The 19,238-nt window shown below is 48.6% G+C and overlaps 1 protein-coding gene across 7 annotated transcripts in view; it reads left to right on the forward strand.

Annotated features, from left to right (window-relative positions):
* Positions 1 to 19,238, forward strand: part of ARNT2 (aryl hydrocarbon receptor nuclear translocator 2) — a 192,503-nt gene that overhangs the window by 41,464 nt on the left and 131,801 nt on the right. For 6 of the 7 annotated variants that reach the window (XM_082619590.1, XM_082619592.1, XM_082619588.1 and 3 more), the window contains 2 exons: positions 5,240 to 5,354; positions 12,367 to 12,414. In XM_082619590.1, coding sequence (XP_082475716.1) covers positions 5,240 to 5,354; positions 12,367 to 12,414 — 163 coding nt within the window. Of the gene's footprint in view, positions 1 to 5,239; positions 5,355 to 12,366; positions 12,415 to 19,238 lie in introns of those variants that run through there. The other variant, XM_082619594.1, reaches the window with a different exon arrangement.

Genomic DNA, 19,238 nt, shown 5'->3' on the forward strand with positions numbered 1-19,238 from the left:
ACTCTAGAGCCCACGAGCCACAGCTGCTGAGCCCGTGGGCCACAACTATTGAAGCCCGTGTGCCTAGAGCCTGTGCTCTGCAACAAGAGAAGCCAACGCAAATGAGAAGCCCTCTCACCGCAATGAAGAGTAGCCCCCACTTGCCGCAACTAGAGAAAGCAATGAAGACCTAATGCAGCCAAAAAATAAATAAATAAATACCAGGCTCTGCCTTGGAGACCCTCACCTCTGACCTGGTGAGTGACCTTCCTCTGGCCACCTTTCCTGGGTAGGTGTCCTAGGAGCTTTGGTAACTTACATTCGAGTCATATGAAAAAGTTGCCAGATCTGGGGAGCAGTAGTCATTTTTCCAAAGAAGGCTGACAGCTGATTACATTGGTAGATATGAACATAGATTACAGATGAGAGAGACATGTTTTTTATATTTTTATTTGAATGTATTAAGAGTGGCTCCTAAAAGACATTAGAGAAAAGTATAACCTTTAAAGTGAATTTTAGTCTCATCAGTTGCGTCTTTCACTTGGTTTGTTTCGTATCTAAAACACTATTTTAGTTACCACAATGGCATTTGCTAAAATGAGACATCTGTTCCTTGAAAAAACTAAGAAAATGGGATAGGAGCAGATTTCCTTGATGTCATAAAGCATATTTGTCTTAAACCAGCAGGTCATTACAATTAAATTCAAGGACCAAGCAAGTTTGCTTACCATCACCATAATCATGATAATTTTAATCACTGCTGCTTGAGAGTTTTTTTCCCTCCCAGGCACTGTGTTAGGCTCTTCATATACATTATCCTTAATTTTTAAAATGATCCTTTAAAGTAGATTATTGCTAGGAACTGTTTGAGTTGTGATTTGAAACCAGGTATGTTTCACTGCAAAGCTCTGTGGCCTTTCTGTTACCCAGTTATTGGTCATTATTATTGAATATTCTGGAAGTTCTGGCCAGTGAAATAAGACATGAAAAGAAATTAAACCTTTAACTATTTAAAGTGAGAAAATAGTATCATTATTTGTACCTCATAGGATTTGTAAAATTAGAAAATTCAGAAGAATTAATGATGAATTATTACAACAATTTAAAAAATTTGGTGAAATGGCAGGACATGTGGCAATGGCTTTAGAAACTCTTTAGCCAGGCATACAAATTTTGAAAGCATAATACATACATAGAACAGCAAGGGAGGGGAGGGCAACACCTATCCTAGCTGCTGGTCGAATCAGTTGACATCAAGCATGACAGAGTTATTGTAGCACAATTGTCTTCATAGCTAGTAACCAATCAGAAAATAATCTGGGAAAGGAGATCTCATTCACACTAGTAGCAATGATCATAATACACAACACAACATCACATCATAATAGCATCACAAAGTACCTAGAAATAAACGGAATGAGAAAGTGGGGGGATCTGTATGATGAAAATGCAAGACTTTATTGAGCTAAAAAGGAAGTCTTGAGTAAATTACAGGCTTATGTCAATTCTTTGTTGAAAATTCTAAATATTGCAAAAATGTCACTTTTCTCCAAAATTAATTTGTAGGTTCAAGATAATCCAATTAATTTCCAAAGGAGGTTAAACGTTATATCTTAATCAAATTATTGTAAAATTTAAATGGAAGAATAAGCCAGAACAAAGATAATTCTGAAAGGTAAGAGCAGTGAGAGAAACTTGTGTGTTATAATGGTGCAATACTAGAGCAAGTATAGATAACTGGGTCATTGACAAAAAAAGAAAACAGATATTCTAGAAACAGACACATTTTCTATGTACAAATAAAATGTAAGACAGAGAGAGGGAGCATCAAAAAAACTTATGGGGAAAAGGAAGGACTCGAATAAATGAGGTTAGGACAATTGATCTTTTCTTATGCTGTGGACTGAATTGTATCATCTTCTCAAAATTCATATGTTGAAGCCCTAACTGTACCACCCCCCAACCCCCCATTGACTGTATTTGAAGCTAGAGCTTATGGGAGGTAATTAAGTTTAAATGAGGTCATAAGAGTAGGGCCCCAGGATTGGTGGCCTTAGAAGAAGAGAAAATGTGACGACATGGAGGGCAGGTGGTCTGTAAACCAGGCAGAGGATTGTCCCTGGCACCCAGATTGGCTGGCACCCTGATCTTGGACTTCCCAGTCCCTGAACTGTGAGAAAATACATTTCTTTTGTTTAGGCCCCCCGTCTGTGGTATTTTGTTATGGCAACCCAAGCTGACCAATACATCTTAAAACTCTACCTCGTAAAGCTTTCTCTAGTATTAAAAAATCTCTCAACCTAAAAAAGCAAGCAACAGATTGGAAAAATATTGTAAAGGATTTTCAGGAAATGTGGCAAAGCTCTAATATCTTTGTCATAAAAAGAGATCATACAAATAGATGAGAAAAAACCTCTGAGTCGCAGTAGAGAAACGGGTACATGATATACAGATGCAGTTTACAGGAGAAAACGTAAACCTAGAATGAGTCAGGTCTTCTTAGAAATGCTTTTTGAATGCAGTAGGGGGGAGGGAGTAGTTTTGGACATTGTAAATGGTGAGCCGCCATCCTTCTGTATTGTGTGTGCAGCCCCCTTTGCTGGAGACGAGTATGTGCCTCTCATTTTCAAATTATGTCGATGTATTTGCATATAAGGCTCCCTTGCTCCCCTCCCCTTATCCCATGGTGCACGGGCTCTATGACACATGCATATCACATGTAAAGATTGTAGCCAACTCAGCATATCCGCCACATGGCCTTCATGAAGCATACACTTTCTCTGTGGTAGAAACTACTTGTGTCTGCCTGTCCACTTGCACTTGGTATCTCACACCAAGCCTGGAGGGCACAAGAATATACCTAGTGGGGTCTGATGGAGGCAGGCTGGTGTGGGCCTGTCCTCGCAGGGCTGGCTCTTTTTCTGGGCCAGTGAAACTTAATCATGGGAAGCAGTCCAACAGAATAAATGCTGATGTGACAGCAAGACTGGGCCTGCCCCTGGCCCGGCCCCTGGTCCACCGTGGGCACCTGTGGAAGTCACTTAATCTCTTTTTCCTTGCTTCCCTCATCTGTCTGAGGAAAGGATTGGACTTTCCATATTCCTCAACCCTTGCCCCATAGCCAGGGTTTTTGTGGAACTTCACCATCTGCACCTTTGTTTTCCCCAAATAAAATGGGACAAATATCAGCTTGTTTCCTAACTGCACATTGCCTTCCGTTTTCCACTCCTTCCTCCCCACTCCCCACCTCCGAGCTGGAGGGTAACCACACAGGGAAAGGGTGGGCCTTTCCAGGTCTGCAGACAATGGCAAAGATCTCCTCCAGCCTGACGTTTCCTTAACTCAAAGGCAGGAATGAGGTAGTTGACTTTAAAATACTTAAACTAGTGTCACGTGGAACATGAGTTGTTCGGAGAACACATTTTAAGAGTTTCCGCCATTAGAGACCTTTATGATACGCTGGCTTAGTCACAGGTAAACAAACATCCTTATATCAGGACTTCTCAGTGTGTTTTTTGGTGGGCATTGAAATCTTCGAGAAGGGGGATAAGTGTGTGGCTTTTCCCTAACCTGTTTGACCACTCAACCCTTTTTCCTGGAGAATCTTAAGGGCCTGATGTTCTGTGGGACTTACTTTGGGAATCGGTGACTTTTGTTTTCGCCCACGTTTGCACTGGCAGTGATTCAGCCTTTTAATTTTGGGACTTAATGGACTTAACGTGCTTTAGCCTCCATTGCAGAAAAAAATACAGATTTCTTATCAGAAGCAGGCAGATAGAAGGTTATGAGGTCATTGCTGTTCATACTGCCTAGCTGTCACAAATCCGGTACAGGAATTGTTTAGAGAGGAGAGGATTGCTTTAAGAAAGGGATTTTTTTTTTCTCCTTGAGTACTTTCCAATGTGTACATTAGTTAAAAAAAAAAAAACAACTAATAGCCCTCAAATTTTTGTGAACATAGTGGAGTAGCTAAATTAAGATTTTATTAGTACTGTAAAATTCTTCTACAGAACTTTTTTTTTTTTTTTTGAGGTACGCGGGCCTCTCACTGCTGTGGTCTCCCCCGTTGCGGAGCACAGGCTCCGGATGCGCAGGCCCAGCGGCCATGGCTCACGGGCCCAGCCGCTCCGCGGCATGTGGGATCTTCCCAGACCGGGGCACGAACCCGCATGCCCTGCATTGGCAGACGGACTCTCAACCACTGCGCCACCAGGGAGGCCCTTTTCTTTTTTTAATTGGAGTATAGTTGCTTTACAATGTTGTGTTGGTTTCTGCTGTACAATGAAGTGAATCAGCTATACGTGTACATATATCCCCTCCCTCTTGGACCTCCCTCCCAACCCCCGCCATCCCACCCATCTAGGTCGTCACAGAGCACCGAGTTGAGCTCTCTGTGCTGTACAGCAGGTTCCCACTAGCTATCTATTTTACACATGGTAGTGTATTTCTGTCAAACCTAATCTCCCAATTCATCCCACCCTCCCCTTCCCCACACCGTGTCCACATGTCTGTTCCCTATGTCTTGTGCCTCTATTCCTGCCCTGCAAATAGGTTCATTGGTACCATACCTAGAGTCTGTCATACAGAGTGAAGTAAGTCAGAAAGAGAAAAACAAAGACCTACTTATTCTTTAAATTAACATTTCTTCCTAGAAAGTCCTGGCTGTGGAGAGCCGTTGTCACTGGCTTACCGTGCAGCCTGAAGGGATGCTTTTAAGGCCCCTGGACCTCACTGTCCTCATCATGAATGGAGGGCCAGGCAGGGCTCTATATTCAGGGATTCTGAGTCCAAATTTAGAGAGGGGAACAGACTTTCCGCTTGAACACAGATGCCCAGGGTGAGGACCGAGCATCAGTGGTGCTCGGATTGGCTCTTTTGTTTCTCTGGGTTGGCCCCATGTGGGCTACCAGTAGTTGGGACCAGCAGTGGGGTCCTTCCCCTTAAGCTTTGGCCACATGCCTGGATTCCTGAACGTCTTACCCGCCTCCAGGTGACAGGAGACAGGAGCTCTTTATGAAAGCTAAGCTAGCTGCGCGAACTCTTTTTTTACCACCTAAACTAAGTATGGGCATACTGCCCAGGGATATCCTTTTCCAGGCAGGGGAAGGGCTCAGCTGCGTCATGTGACTAATGATGGGCCCAGGACCCAGGTCCCTGGATTCTCCTCCCAGGTGGTGCTTTTGGTCTGCCGGACAATCTTCTTGCTTATTCCTGGACTTTCCTGGCATTAACAAAACCTCTCATCTTTGCTGAATTGCAGAAATGGCTTCGGACATCCCTGGATCAGTGACATTGCCCGTTGCCCCCATGGCGGCCACTGGACAGGTGAGGATGGCCGGGGCCATGCCCGCCCGCGGAGGAAAGCGGCGTTCTGGGTAAGCAACCTCGGTGGTTCCAGGAATTGGGCTTAATACATGTTGAGCAACACTCTTGACCTGTTAGGAAAATATTGTCTCTCCCCCTCCTGGAGAATAAAAGCTCAGCAGTTTGCATCCTGTTTAGATTTTGCAAGATTCCTAACTATGCATGTGATTTGCCTCTAAGTGTTTTTGGGCCTCAGCACCCAGCTGGGGACTTCTGTTTGCTTGTCCTTGTGGTGAGAATGGCTCTGTGCTCCTGCTGGGCTTTGCTCAGGCCATCTCATCTCTCTGAGGGAGGGGGCTTACCCATCCCTCTGCCTGAGCCCACCAGCCGGAGGGCAGCCCTGCAGGTCGAGCTTCAGCCCCTGTGGGCAGCAAAGATCCCTCTGGTGCTTTCTGTTCTTTGCTCCGTCTACCCGTCTTTGCTAGGTGGTGTGCAGGAATTCCTTTCCAAAAAACTGGCTCTAGTCCAGCACCTAAAGGCTGGGCAGCTTACATTGTAACCTGCTCTGCCAGCAAAGTCGGTAACCGTGTTAAGTTCTGGTGGGACCAGAAAGACCATCATTCTTAAACTGATGGAACCCAAAACGACATCTACTCATGATGTATGGTGTCTGTAGCTGTGCAGAGATCTACGAAACCGATCAACCAACACAGATCCCTGCAGGAAAAACATAACTGACATTTTCAGACTCTGTATATCAACCAACCCCTTTCCTTCATTGAATCAATTTTATTTTCAATGAAATATTTGATAGACAAATACTTTCATGAAGTAGAATCAATTTGTCCTATTAATGCAATTTCCAGTAACCCAGGTCTCCCCAGGAAGACAAGGATCCAGGCTCATTTGTAAAATGGTCCATCATTTTAAACCTAAGAGTCGCTTTTAAACCAGTGTGATTCTTAAAGGGGGCTGGGGGACGGGGAGCAGGTATGTTGTGAGGATCTGGAATGGAAGGGAGTAGGCTGAAAAAGCCCCTTCCGCGTTATAATTTGAGATGCTGAAAGACCGCTGTGTGTGTAGTAGTCATCAAAAGAAGGGCTAAGGTTTTGGTGATTAGTGAGAGGGTAAGGGAGTCTGGTTCCCCAGCTTTCTCCCCTCCATTCAGCTCGCTCCCCTCCAGGGTGCTGATGCAGTCAGGGTTCCTTCCAGCGGGACCAGCAGAGCTCTCCTGAGCGGTGTGGTGCCTGGGGCAGAACTCCTGAGATCAGCTTTGTAGTAGGAAGCAGCCTGCCCTAGGGCTTACTACAAACCCAGACTTCCTCTTTTAACCAGCTATTCTTGCTAACTAGGTGCTAAGCTCAGTGGAGTGTGGGTTGTTGAAAGAATGCACTTGATGTCAACATATAAACTTACTGAATTTTTTTTTAAGATGCCAGGCCTTTTAAAAATTATTTTAAATGTCTGTGCTTGCTAACTTCCATTCCCTGGGGACAGAGCCTCATTGCTGGCCCAATCCTTTTTAAGAAGAGGAAGCACAGGACTCTTTTTGGGTTTTTTTGTGTTTTTTTTTCTGTATATTTAACATTAAAAAATTTTTTAAATTTAATTTTATTTATTTTTTTTTACAGCCGGTTCTTATTAATTATCCATTTTATACATATTAGTGTATACATGTCAATCCCAATCTCCCAATTCATCCCACCACCCCCAGCCTCCGCCACTTTCCCCGCCTTGGTGTCCATACGTTTGTTCTCTACCTCTGTAGCACAGGACTCTGATGCAGGAAGGTGGGCTGGGCCAGGGCCAAGGACAGGCAGAGATGCTGGGGCCCAGTATTTGCAGGACAAGGAGCCCTCTCCGTGGTCGCTGAGCCTCTGCCACTCCTCCGGCAGGGTGTGTGCCGGGCCTACGCTTTGCTCAGGGCTGGGCTGTGGCGAGCTGAGGCTACTACCCTCCTTGACCTCCGAGTTCCTGGCGTCCAGACCCTGACTTCTGCTTGCTGCCTGAGCTGATGACCGGGCAGTGGACTCGGTCTCCTTTCTGAAGAGGTCCTCCAGGCTGCCCTTTCCCTACCAGGTCACACATACACGGCGTGACACTGGAGGTGGAGGGGGACCTGGGGTGGACCGAGACAGAGCCCAGATGTCACTTCCACTTAGAAGCAAGGAAGCACCACACCGAGCAAAGAAACCAGAGATTCACGGGGACGAACAGCAACTGCTGGCACGCTACCCAACCAGCAGGATGAGGGCCCGCGCCTCCAAAAGGCAGATCAAGGAGCCGACCTCCTCCGGGGGGCTCGCCCTTTATTCTCCTCATTTTTGGAGCCCGTGCGCCTGCCTCCTTTTCTCCGTCAGAAGGAAAAGCAGGCAAACCGCGCTTCCTTCTGCTAAGCCCCTGTGACTGAGGGATGTATCCTCTGCGTCTCAGCAAGGAAACCTCCATTTTTACAGGGCAGTTTCCATAGTAACTCTCACATCTGGTATTTTTACGTGTTTTGCTGAAATTCTGTGATGGAGGCCACCGCGGTTGTAGAACAGCCACAGCAGCGATAACGCTCCGCTGACCACAGCCTGCGCGCTCAGTCCTGACGGAAGTCACATTCATCAAAAAGCAGGTCATCCCGGGCTTCCCTGGTGGCGCAGTGGTTGAGAGTCCGCCTGCCGATGCAGGGGACACAGGTTCGTGCCCCGGTCCGGGAAGATCCCACATGTCGCGGAGCGGCTGGGCCCGTGAGCCATGGCCGCTGAGCCTGCGCGTCCGGAGCCTGTGCTCCGCAACGGGAGAGGCCACGGCAGTGAGAGGCCCGCGTACCGCAAAAAAAAAAAAGAAGAAGAAAAGCAGGTCACCCCACTGCGGCGCCCACCCCTGCACCATGGCGCGTTTACGCACGCTCCCCCGTCACTGCCACGGTGCTCTTCCTCCTTCTCTCCAAGACTGTGGGGGCACAGCTGGAGACACAGGGAGCGGGAGAAGGAGAGGGCAAAGGAGTGGGGGGTTGGGAGAGGTAAGGACCTGCCTCCCGCCCCTTATTCCCTGCCTAGGTCTTCCCACTCTGACCTGGTGATTCCGGTGGAGGGACATGTCCCAGATTCCCAGGATGACCACCCAGCCCTGGTGTTTCAGAGCCAAGTAGAAGTGACCCCTCGTGGGGTTTGGATGCCCCGGCCACATGCCTGGCCCAGCGCCATGGATCCTCTGATAAATGCTCTTTCCCTGTCCCCTGACGGCTCCCCTAGTAAGCATCTTAGCAAGCAGCGTGCTCTGCTAGCAGTTGGGACAAAGGTGAAGGTTCAGAAGTTTCAGATTGTTTGAAAAGTGATTCCACATGTGTGGCAGAAGTGACCAGAAGCAAGTCACCTGGATTGCATTTTTGTAGAGAACTCCCTGATCCCAGTGAGGGGGTGGGACGGCATGGGGGGGCATCCACAGGGCACACTTGGTGCTTTTCAAGTGACAGGGGAAGTGGCTGTCATTAGACAGGCAGTGCCCACCCCCAGAGTCAGCCCTTGTTGGGGAGGGAGGGTGAGGCTGGAGGGAACTGGGTGTACCAGCCCCTTCCCGCTGCCTTGGAGTCAAATGTTAGGCTTCTAAAATATCGTCACTGGAGGGGAACAATTTCCAAATTGTGTGCAGCCAGTAGGCCAGCGTCTCCCTGCAGTCTAACCCCACGGCTGCTGGAATGTGGTTGAGTAAAAGACATATTACATAAGCAGATGTTTTGCTTGGTTCGAATTTCTGCAGTAGTGTTGCTGTAGCCCCAGTCAGCTGGCCCAGGCCCTGAAGGAAGGGTGTTGGCTGGCACCCGTGTCACTTCTCTTTTTTTCAGCAGCAGCTTCACGCTGGCCTGGGGTCGCTCCTTTGCTGCACTCTAGAACCAGCCTTATTGGCACGGCGTCTCATCTTCTCTCATAAGAGCATAAGTGAATTATTTGCTGACTCATATTTGATGATGCATTATTATTATTATGCAATCACTGTTAGGCAGATCCGCATCACTCACTCTTAACTAGCTGCAAGCTCAGAAATGCTTTTCACGACTTTTTATCGAGGTTAGAATTCATGCTCAGCAACAGGAAAGTGAGGTAAAATGCATTCTCAGCCCACCTTTTGAGGACTCATATCATCCACTTATTGTACCGAATTCTTTCAAGTGAATACAATAGGACTTAAAAGTCATATTTTGATTTCTCTCCCTTATTATCCAGATAGATGCTTAAGTATAATAGAGACACATAAAAGACATACAGGATGATTCACTCAGAGTTTTTATAGCAGAAGAAGTAAACATAGTTATTGTAGTCATATTTAAAGTGGAGCATTTGAATTGGTGACAGAAGACCCAAAGGCAGCGTCTTGGCAAGTACTCCTCCGAAAGATCCTTCTGTCCTCAGACGTTGAATTTTTTTCTGTGTGGCTGATGAGCAGTGAGACCGCTTTGGGGTCAAGTGAGTTACCCTGAGGATCTGAACAGTCATTTGTGTCCTGATTTCTCTCCCGAGTTCACGCCCACATTATGCATTTCAAAATTCCTAGATGTGATTGCAGCCCACGTGTGATCACACGCTGACACAGGTGGGAAGGCACAGTTTTGTGGTCCCTGAGTTTTCATAGCCAAATCCTGCTTCCTAAGTTTTCAGCAGACTTCAGAAAACTCTGGCTCCAGAGCCTGGCCGTCCCTCTCTTACACTCTCTGCTCGACTGGGCTGACCTGATCCAGACTGGGACCGTTTACCGTATGGCTTGCTTACCCATCCGTCTGCTGCATGAGGATCAGGTAAAGAGCCAAGCTGTCCTTAATGAAAACTCTGGTGACCAACCATCCTGGTTGGCCCAGGACTTTCCCAGTTTTAGCACTGAAGCCCAGTACCTCCACAGATCCCCACATTCTGGGAAAACCAGGACAGTTGGTCTCCCTAAATACCCCAAAGATCGTGCAGCCTGAGGAGGGAAGGCTGACTGATAAATTGTATCTTGCAGGAGCCAGATTATCACACTCATATCAACTTGACCTGAAAGGCATTTTTAAAATAACTGTACATCTCACACCCACTTGAGGTTTTGCTAAATGCTTGCATAAATCCATTAGAATTTTGAAAGTGCGAGTTCGTTTTCCTAACACAAGTCTGTTTTTGCCAGCCCCGGGGTGTTAAGTAACCTTCATGTCTGCAGCAAAGTCGCTCTTACCCGTGATGAACACTGGGTGGCAGTGTGGTTCTGTAGCTCTGCAAAGGCCCAGAGGCTCTGGGAGCAGGATTTTTGGTGCTATCTCCCAGACGTAATTTTTCAGGAAAGGTGAGGTGATGGCTTAGTAGCTAAGCAGTATATTGATGACTGTACTTCATTTAGAAAGTTGTACATTCAGCCACCATTTTCCCACAACATAGGCAACTCTGCAACTGCTGTCTGGTGCCCGGCTGCCCAGTCTGCATTGTAGGGGGTGCATGTCTGTCTCTCCCAGTGGTGTTTTAACTCTACTTTCCCTTTCTGATCACTTTTCTTCCCCGCCTTCCCTCCTCTTTGTGCAGAAGTATTTTTGTTAACATTGCTGTCGTCTCTCCCAGTTATGTAACTCCTTTTGTTCTTTTATTCCAAGCAGCCAGTGCAAGCCCTGGTGCCTGGAAATCAGGGATTCCAAATTGGCAGGGGATCCCATCAGTTCAACTCAGATTAGAACTCTGGCCACACTGCACATAGAACAGTACAAAAATAAACACGTGATACCATTTTAAAGAAGACAATGTTCCTTTGCCCTATGTCATCACAGTCCCTAAGTCCCCCAAGTAACCCCAAAGCCTAGAGAGTACGATTTATCTCATTAGGGACCTCTCCCATGTGCGTGTCCAGTGGTGGCTCTTCCTATGCAACTGGCCATTTCCTGGTGGCCTGGGTGCCCTGTGCCTTCCCCCCATCACCCATTACCCACTGGGGCCCCCACCCTGAGAGCTGAGGGGGGAATCACGTTCCCTGTGAAGCCAGCAGCCCTGGAATATGTAGCTGTAGTCCTAGAGCACGTCCGCCATTCTGGTGGCAAGCTGTTGGCCGCCAGGCAGGCTGGCCTCCCTTCTGCTTGGGGTCCGCGGACCCTGTGTCCCACTTAGTCCCTCAGTTCCACTGAGAACAAGATGGGGGATGCAGTGGCTCTGAGACGTTCTTCCCCCGAGGAATCCCACTTCCCCCAAATGTCCAGGAGAGCGAACACACCTGTGCTATTTCTGTTTTGTTCCCGAAGGCTCTGGGTACACCTTAAATAAGTACCTGCTCTGCTCTGACATCTTCAGGAGTAAAATTAATTGACATTAGAGAGGACTGTTTTTTGTTGTTTGTTTTTTGAGAAGGAGAGTTTGGGATATCAGTTAAAGAAATATCTATCAAAACTTTTTGTTTTATGTGTATTTGGAGAGGCCCAGTAAAGTGGGAATCTTGAGTATTTATTGGGTGAGTTTCAATGTGCAGACAGGCACTTTGAGTCGCTTGGGCCCCAAACGACTGCTTCTCCCACACACCCATTTACTTGGACCTGGAGTTTATAGGATGATGGCCTTACATGCCCTTTCCATGTTGACTCATCCAGACCAGCCAAGTCCTCACAGGGCACAACCAGTAGTGTATGTTTTCCTCATGATCCCTTCAGTGCCCTTCAAACGTCCCGTGTTTGAAACCCTCTTGAGCTTTCTCAGTCTGTTAATGTACCACGAAATAAGTTAAAGAAGGAAGTCTCCCTGTGGAATAAATGATGTGGAGGGGAGATAAGGGGTGTTGACTTTTCCAGCACAGCCTGAGCAACCCACTGGCAGCGTGTGTAGGGTTCTAGAAGGGTTCGAGTTGATATTCCAGCACTTCTGCCGAAGTCCCCGATCATATAATTAACGGCACTGGTACTGTAGACCTTTCGTGCTGCCCTTTCTTGTCTTGAACCTGTACAGTGACTGTGCGGAGATCCTGGTTTTTGCACTGCCAAGGGTTGGGATTGTTGGGGAGCAATCTGACCGAATAAACCCCCCTGTGTGCCACCGGCTCATGTGTCCAGTTAAATGTCCTGCGTATAATGAATGCTCACTCGTGATCTTGACTTTTCAGAATGGACTTTGATGATGAAGATGGAGAAGGTCCCAGCAAATTTTCAAGGTGAGTTTACTTTATGTTCCTTAGATTTAAAGAAGCCAAGACCATTTATCACCTCATTGGGACCAACAGGGGTTTAAATGTCTTTTGTCATTGAAAGAAAGCCATGCCTCATTCTGTGCCAGCATTTGGCCCAGGGACAGGTAACTATTAGCAAACCTGCCAACCCCAGCCTGGATGATCAAAAGTTAAGTAACAAGTTATTAACTCTGTTGGCTTTTTAAATTAAATACTGACTGCCAGTTTTAATGGGTTCTTTTTTAAAAGACAGACCTAGGGCTTCCCTGGTGGAGCAGTGGTTGAGAGTCCGCCTGCCGATGCAGGGGACACGGGTTCGTGCCCCGGTCCGGGAGGATCCCACATGCCGCGGAGCGGCTGGGCCCGTGAGCCATGGCCTCTGAGCCTGCGCGTCCGGAGCCTGTGCTCCGCAGTGGGAGAGGCCACGGCCGTGAGAGGCCCGTGTACCGCAAAAAAAAAAAAATAATAATAATAATAAAAGACCTAGAGTTCAAGTTTAGAAAAACAATCAAGATAAAGCCTCTTTTTCTACCATGGAAAATAAGGAGAAATATAAGAAACCTGGGTGGCCCTGTTCTGGATGCAGGATATAAAACTGGACCTTAAGTTCCTAAGAGCTGTATCACTCACTGGCCACATGACAGCATCTCTAACTAGGCTCTGTGGGGCTGTCCTGAGAACAGACCGCCTCACAGAAGGATACTGGCCCGTGGGAGTCGGTGGTGGTAGATGTACCACATACATGAAGGACAAGGTGGGCCCAGCCCCATGGCTCTTTTTTGTTTGTTTGTTTGTTTAAGTTATGGGAGGAAGTTTGGCAACATGGAGAAAAGGGCAAAGATCATTCCATCAGTCTTAGCAAAATGCCCATCTGTACTCAGTTTACTTATGGAAGGGCCTGCCTTGACATTCCTCCCCTGCTGCCCCATCAAAGCACTCCTAATTCTTGGTTGTTGATGCATTTGAAAACGTACCCCAGGTTACAAGTACCTTTCTCCGGTATGCACAGTCCACAGTTTGGATTGACATCCTCGGTTTTTTTTTTTGTTTTTTTTTTTTTGTTTTTTTTTTTTTGCGGTACGCGGGCCTCTCACCGTTGTGGCCTCTCCCGTTGCGGAGCACAGGCTCCGGACGCGCAGGCTCAGAGGCCATGGCTCACGGGCCCAGCCGCACCGCGGCATGTGGGATCCTCCCGGACCGGGGCACGAACCCGCATCCCCTGCATCGGCAGGCGGACTCTCAACCCCTGCGCCACCAGGGAAGCCCCCAACCTCAGTTATTTTATAAAAGTTTTTAGCAGAATGATGTCCGTATTGAGCCCCAGACCCATGGCCTCCCCCAGTTTGCTCATCCCCGTGGCAGTTACTTTGGGTTGGGTACCTTTTACCCGTGTTGTGGGTGTGGATTGAGCACCCCTTCCCCAAATCCGAGAGGAACATGCATCTCGTTCCTGTTCCTGGGCTTCCTGGCGTCTCCAAGTCCATGGAAAGTCTTGTCACTTGAGACGCTTTCCTCCCCGAGAACTTTGCCTTCCATCCTCCCGGCTCCACTTGGGTGAGAAGGACAGAGAAGGCGGAGCACGCTTTGACCTCGAATGACCCCGGAGTTTCTAATCAAGACACGAGTTTCAACAACAAAAGCGTGTATTAGTTTTCCCTTGGTGCAGACAGAACCCCAGCTTGGATGTCCACGCATTTCTTAGGATAAGTTTTAATAGCAGGGAGTGCTTTGTTCCCAAAAAGAGAGCTAGCCTCGGAAATAAGGGCACACATTCTCCCCAGCCTAGTTTGCGCTCGCCTTACACAGCCTCCCCTTACAAGGAAACGATGACCTATGATTTCTCTGGATCAGAATTCCCCTTGAGATAACATTCCATAGCGTGTTGACCTCAGGAAATGATGGTTCCTGGGTCTCAGAACAGAGGAAGGAAGAGAGACGAGGAGTGACGTTTGTTTGACATGGAAGATCAGTGTCAGTGATGAAATAACAGCGCAGGGACACAGAGAGCTCATTGTCTGAGGTCCCATCAGGAAGAAACAGAAACCCTAGACTCTGTGAAACTGTCTTGTAAGCCCGCCAGTGAGTCAGGTTGTACATAGTCAGGGTTCAAACCTAGGCTTCCAGGAACCATATCCTTTCCCCTGCACGTGGAAAATAAGAGGGAAAGATGGGACATGCTTCCAACATACACTGGTACCCGCGGAAGCCTGGACCCGCTTCAGTGTGTGACCGTAGGAGAGTTGATGGACCTGTCTGCCGGTGGGGGCATCTGAGCTGCTCCCAGCTGGGGAGGCAACTGAGGCTACCCTGCCCTCCGCTTTGCCAGCTGTTCTGGCAGCTGTCCGGGAGAGGATCGGAGAGACTGCTCCAGGCTGTCTCCTGCCAGTGGCGGGCATGGCGTGCCTCGGGGCCACTTCTGTTTCCTGCTCCTGTGCTTACAATCAGCTTAGGGAGCCCTTGGGCGAGGCCCTGCAAGTGAGGGTGGCTGAGATGCGGGCATCTCACCAGCAGAATTTACTGTCTCAGAATCCGGCCAGGGTGCTAGGCTGTGATTTCTGTCCCCCTGCTGTGTGTGCAGCCAGCTTTCCCAGGTCTTCTTAAGAGCGGTCCCAACTCAAATGTCCGACCTATCGTGAGACGTCGTGTCTCAATTTTTGATATGGGAAATGTGGTCACAGTCACGTAGGAGGTAAATCAATTGGGTTTGGTTCCTGCCTGATCACAGCAGGTCTCAGGAAGAACAAGGTAGTAGCCATGAAGCTGCCCACGGCCACCTAACCACACACATGCACATGCATGCACATGTGCGTGTGTGTACCCAGCCGCTGCACACAGGTACACACATATGCACGTGCACATGCGCACACGCGCACACGCACGTGTTCCAGGGCCAGAAATGCCCTGAGGCCCACTGCACCATCCCCAGGCCTCAGCCCTCCTTCCCACACACGGTTCATGCCGCTCTGGGGGCTGTGACACGCAGGACAGGGCTCTGCTGACCCTGGATGCTCCCCACCTCCCACACAAAGTCACGGGCAACCTGGTGGGCAGAAGCCAGTCTGCAGCGGCTGAGGACTGTACTGGGGGATGCAGAATTGAAGCCTGGGAGAGACAGCTCGTTGAGCAGCTTAGATGTGGATAAGAAAGGAAGAGGGCCTTTGGGGCTTGGGGAGGGAGACCACTCTTAAGGGTGGTAAGACCATGAGCACATGTCCATGGGGAGGGGGAAGAGTGAGTATAACCGGGGATTTGGAAGGTTCTGGAGTGGGGTTGGGGAGAGATGGGTCAAGGGAGTGGGGAAGGGGAGGGGTAGATCCAAGCCCAGCAGGAGGACCACCCCTCCTTGGCCGCAGAGGGGAGGAGCTGCAAGTGTAGCTGAGTGTGATGCTGCTGGGTGTCCGGAGAGTTGAGGGGTTCCTTCTGATGGTTCCTCCTCTCTGCTTAAGCAGAGGCCGTGTGCTGTCAGGGGCAGAGGCTTAATGGTGCGCCTGAGAGAGAAGTTTGGGATGCCTGGGTAGAAGAGATGTACGAACTGTAGACCCCACGCTCTAGCACACTGTGTTAGCGTGCGGTTTTCCCCCAGCAGCGCCCAGCTGGTTGGATACCGGGGAATGCAGACGGCCTGTGCGCTCAGGCCCGGGGGGTCCAGCAGGGGCAGCAAGGTGGTTGATATTGATGAGAGGGCCATTGAAGAGGTCAAGCTACAGGTCCAGCTGCAGAGGGAAGAAAGGCCAGGAGCAGAGAGAAGCAAGGGTTGATGACCTGGGAGAACGTGGAGGGGAGTAGACTTGAATACAGCTCGTGACACCCCACGTTCGTGGTCTGCGATTTCAGTCGGGGTCTAACGTTTTTACCTCCGTTTCCTCCGTTAGCCCCGTTGGAATCCGACCCGGGGCATCCCAGACTTCCCTCTCAGGTGCACCTGTAAGCCTCTGTCCTCTGCAGATGAACGAAGAGTCTTCTGCTTTTGTGGGAATCTGAGGGAGCTGGAGAAGCAGGGGATGTGTTCACGAAGTGGGGAGTCGCAGCTCTGGGAGAGGTTGGCCGTGGCTCGGGGGTGGGGGGATGGCCGCTGGAGAAGAAGGGGGACACGGAAGGTGGTGGAGCCGGGCGGGCTGGTGCAGGTCCCCGCTCTCACGTGGGCGGCTGATGGGGACGGTGACAAGGAGCCTGCAGGGTGGTCGAGACAGGTATGTGGGAGCGTCAGGGGAGTGGGCGTTCGGAGCCGACCTTTCTTCCCAGGCTGGGCTCCACCTCATGCCTCTGGGAATTCCAGTTACCAAGTCATCTTCCTGTCATCGGATGGGGGTGAGCTCTCCATCTCCGGGAAAACTGATTATACACCAGAAAGTGTTTCTCCGAAGATGAGCCTCCCGGGCGGGGGTGCGTCGGGCTGGACCCGCCTTCGGGGGGGCCAGCGTGAGCCCCTCCCTGACCCCGTCCCCTCGCGGATAGCCCTGGTCTCCCTGGGAGGCGCTGGCAAATCCTGCCCAGCAGATCCTGCATCCCTACACTCGAGGAGAGGCCCAAACTCTTCCATCATGCTGAGCGGTTCAGGGTTCTTCCTACTTTAATGCCCACTTGGTGGATAATCTAGGGAGTCCCAGCATCTCCTCTTGTGCCTACAGCTGGGCTCAGTGGCATCTTTTTTTTTTTTAATTCTTTTTTGTTGTTGTTGCTTTGTTTTTCTCATTTTGGCTGTGCTGAGCGGCATGCGAGATCTTAGTTCCCTGATCAGGGATCGAACCCGTGCCCCCTGCATTGGTAGTGCGGAGTCTTAACCACTGGATCGCCAGGGAAGTCCCTCAGTGGCGTCTTTAATACTGTTTCATACACAGGACAGCTGGCATCCCAGAGCTGTCATCAAGAGAGTCAACTTTACACACCATACTCTCTGTGTGACTTACATATATGTACATACATGTGTATGTGTATGTGTGTAATGTTCATTAAAACAGAAGAGTGGAAACATGAAAAATAGAGATCTTTTTAAATGTTGGGTTTATATCTTAGGAACAACCAAGTGTTCACCCCCAAACCTTTAATTTTTGTCGCTACGTGCTATCAACCTGATTTTTGCCATGTTCACACTCGTTCTGCACCCTTTCTCAGAAGACCCAGGAGATCTCACAGGGAGTTCTCACATCTGTTACTATGAATTCTACTATAGTGCATGGGACCATCTACAAACCTGGAATTAAAAGACCTTGTTGATGAGTTTTATTAGTCTCTCTTCCACCCTTCCTTTACCCTTCACCCTTCACCCTTCGAGGACCGGTTCTAATTGACCTTCCCGAGGTTCCATCCATCATCTGTGTGACTCTCAACTGTTCCCTGGGGACACAATGGCACCCAATTGCAGCAGTCCAGAAGGAGTCCTTATATTTTGTAGGGTTTCGCCAGTGAACCTCTAACATTATCTAAAAGTAAAGCTACCCACGCTAGGAAAGTTTCCACAGAATTGACTTTTCCTTTTTCATCACACCCATTTTGATATTTTCCTCTTGGTTTTGTGCAGTATTTATGCTTGTGGGCATTTTTTTTCCGGGCTCTGTGGGTTGTGATGATGTTTTAGTTTAATCTTTCCCTCTGAATTTACGACCCTGTTTTATTTAGAGCTCTGATATCAAAACCCCGTTGATAAGGGAAAACTATGCAATGTGGGCTTGTCCTGCAGAGATCTTTCCTGGCAGAAAAAGAAAAAGATTGTCATTTCCCAGAATTCTCAGTCTGTGCATCTTAGCTAAGAGAGCTGAGCATTTTGTTTCGAGGTGGGAAGATGCTCAACGTACTTCTGATGCAGAGAGGACAGCCGGGAAGGAGCAAGGATTGCCTTTTTTTTTTTTCCTACTTTATTTTTATTTATTATTTTTGGCTGTGTTGGGTCTTCGTTGCTGCGCATGGGCTTTCTCTGGTTGCAGCGAGCAGGGGCTACTCTTTGTTGCAGTGCACAGGCCTCTGATTGCGGTGGCTTCTCTTGTTGCAGGGCACGGCCTCTAGAGCGCGGGGGCTTCAGTAGATGCGGCATGTGGGCTCTAGAGCACAGGCTCAGTAGTTGTGGCTTAGGGTCTTAGTTTCTCCGTGGCATGTGGGATCTTCCTGGACCAGGGCTCGAACCCGTGTCCCCCGCATTGGCAGGCGGATTCTTAACCACTGCACCACCAGGGAACCCTGGATTGCCCTTTTTTGTTGGACTTCATCTTATCAGTAACCTTGTGGGGGACACCCTGGATTGGCCATGTGGACTCCGTTTAGAGCAGGGAGAGATTCAGCTGAGCCTTCTGACACTGCCGAGTAAACACCCAAGGTGAGCACTGCCAACCTTCCCAAACGTTCTCCTTGCCTCAACCGCCTTAGTTCTTTTTTTTCTGGAGTGTGATTTTCTTTTCTTTTCTTTTCTTTTTTTAGTTGGAGTATAGTTGCTTTACAGTGTTGCATTCGTTTCTGCTGTACAGCAAAGTGAATCAGTCACATGTATACATATATCCACTCCTTTTTAGATTTCCTTCCCATTTAGGTCATCACAGAGCACTGAGTAGAGTTCCCTGTGCTATACAACAGGTTCTCATTAGTTATCTATTTTATACATAGTAGTGTGTATATGTCAATCCCAATCTCCCAATTTGTCCCACCCCCGCTTTCCCCCTTGGTGTCCATAGTTTGTTCTCTACTTCTATGTCTCTATTTCTGCTTTGCAAATAAGTTCATCTGTACCTTTTTTCTAGATTCCACTTACAAGCAGTATTATATGATATTTGTTTTTCTCTTTCTGACTTATTTCACTCAGTATGACAATCTCTAGTCCATCC

This window comes from Mesoplodon mirus, assembly GCF_964341445.2.
Source record: "Mesoplodon mirus genome assembly, chromosome: 4".
In the NCBI taxonomy this organism is placed as follows: Eukaryota; Metazoa; Chordata; class Mammalia; order Artiodactyla; family Ziphiidae; genus Mesoplodon; species Mesoplodon mirus.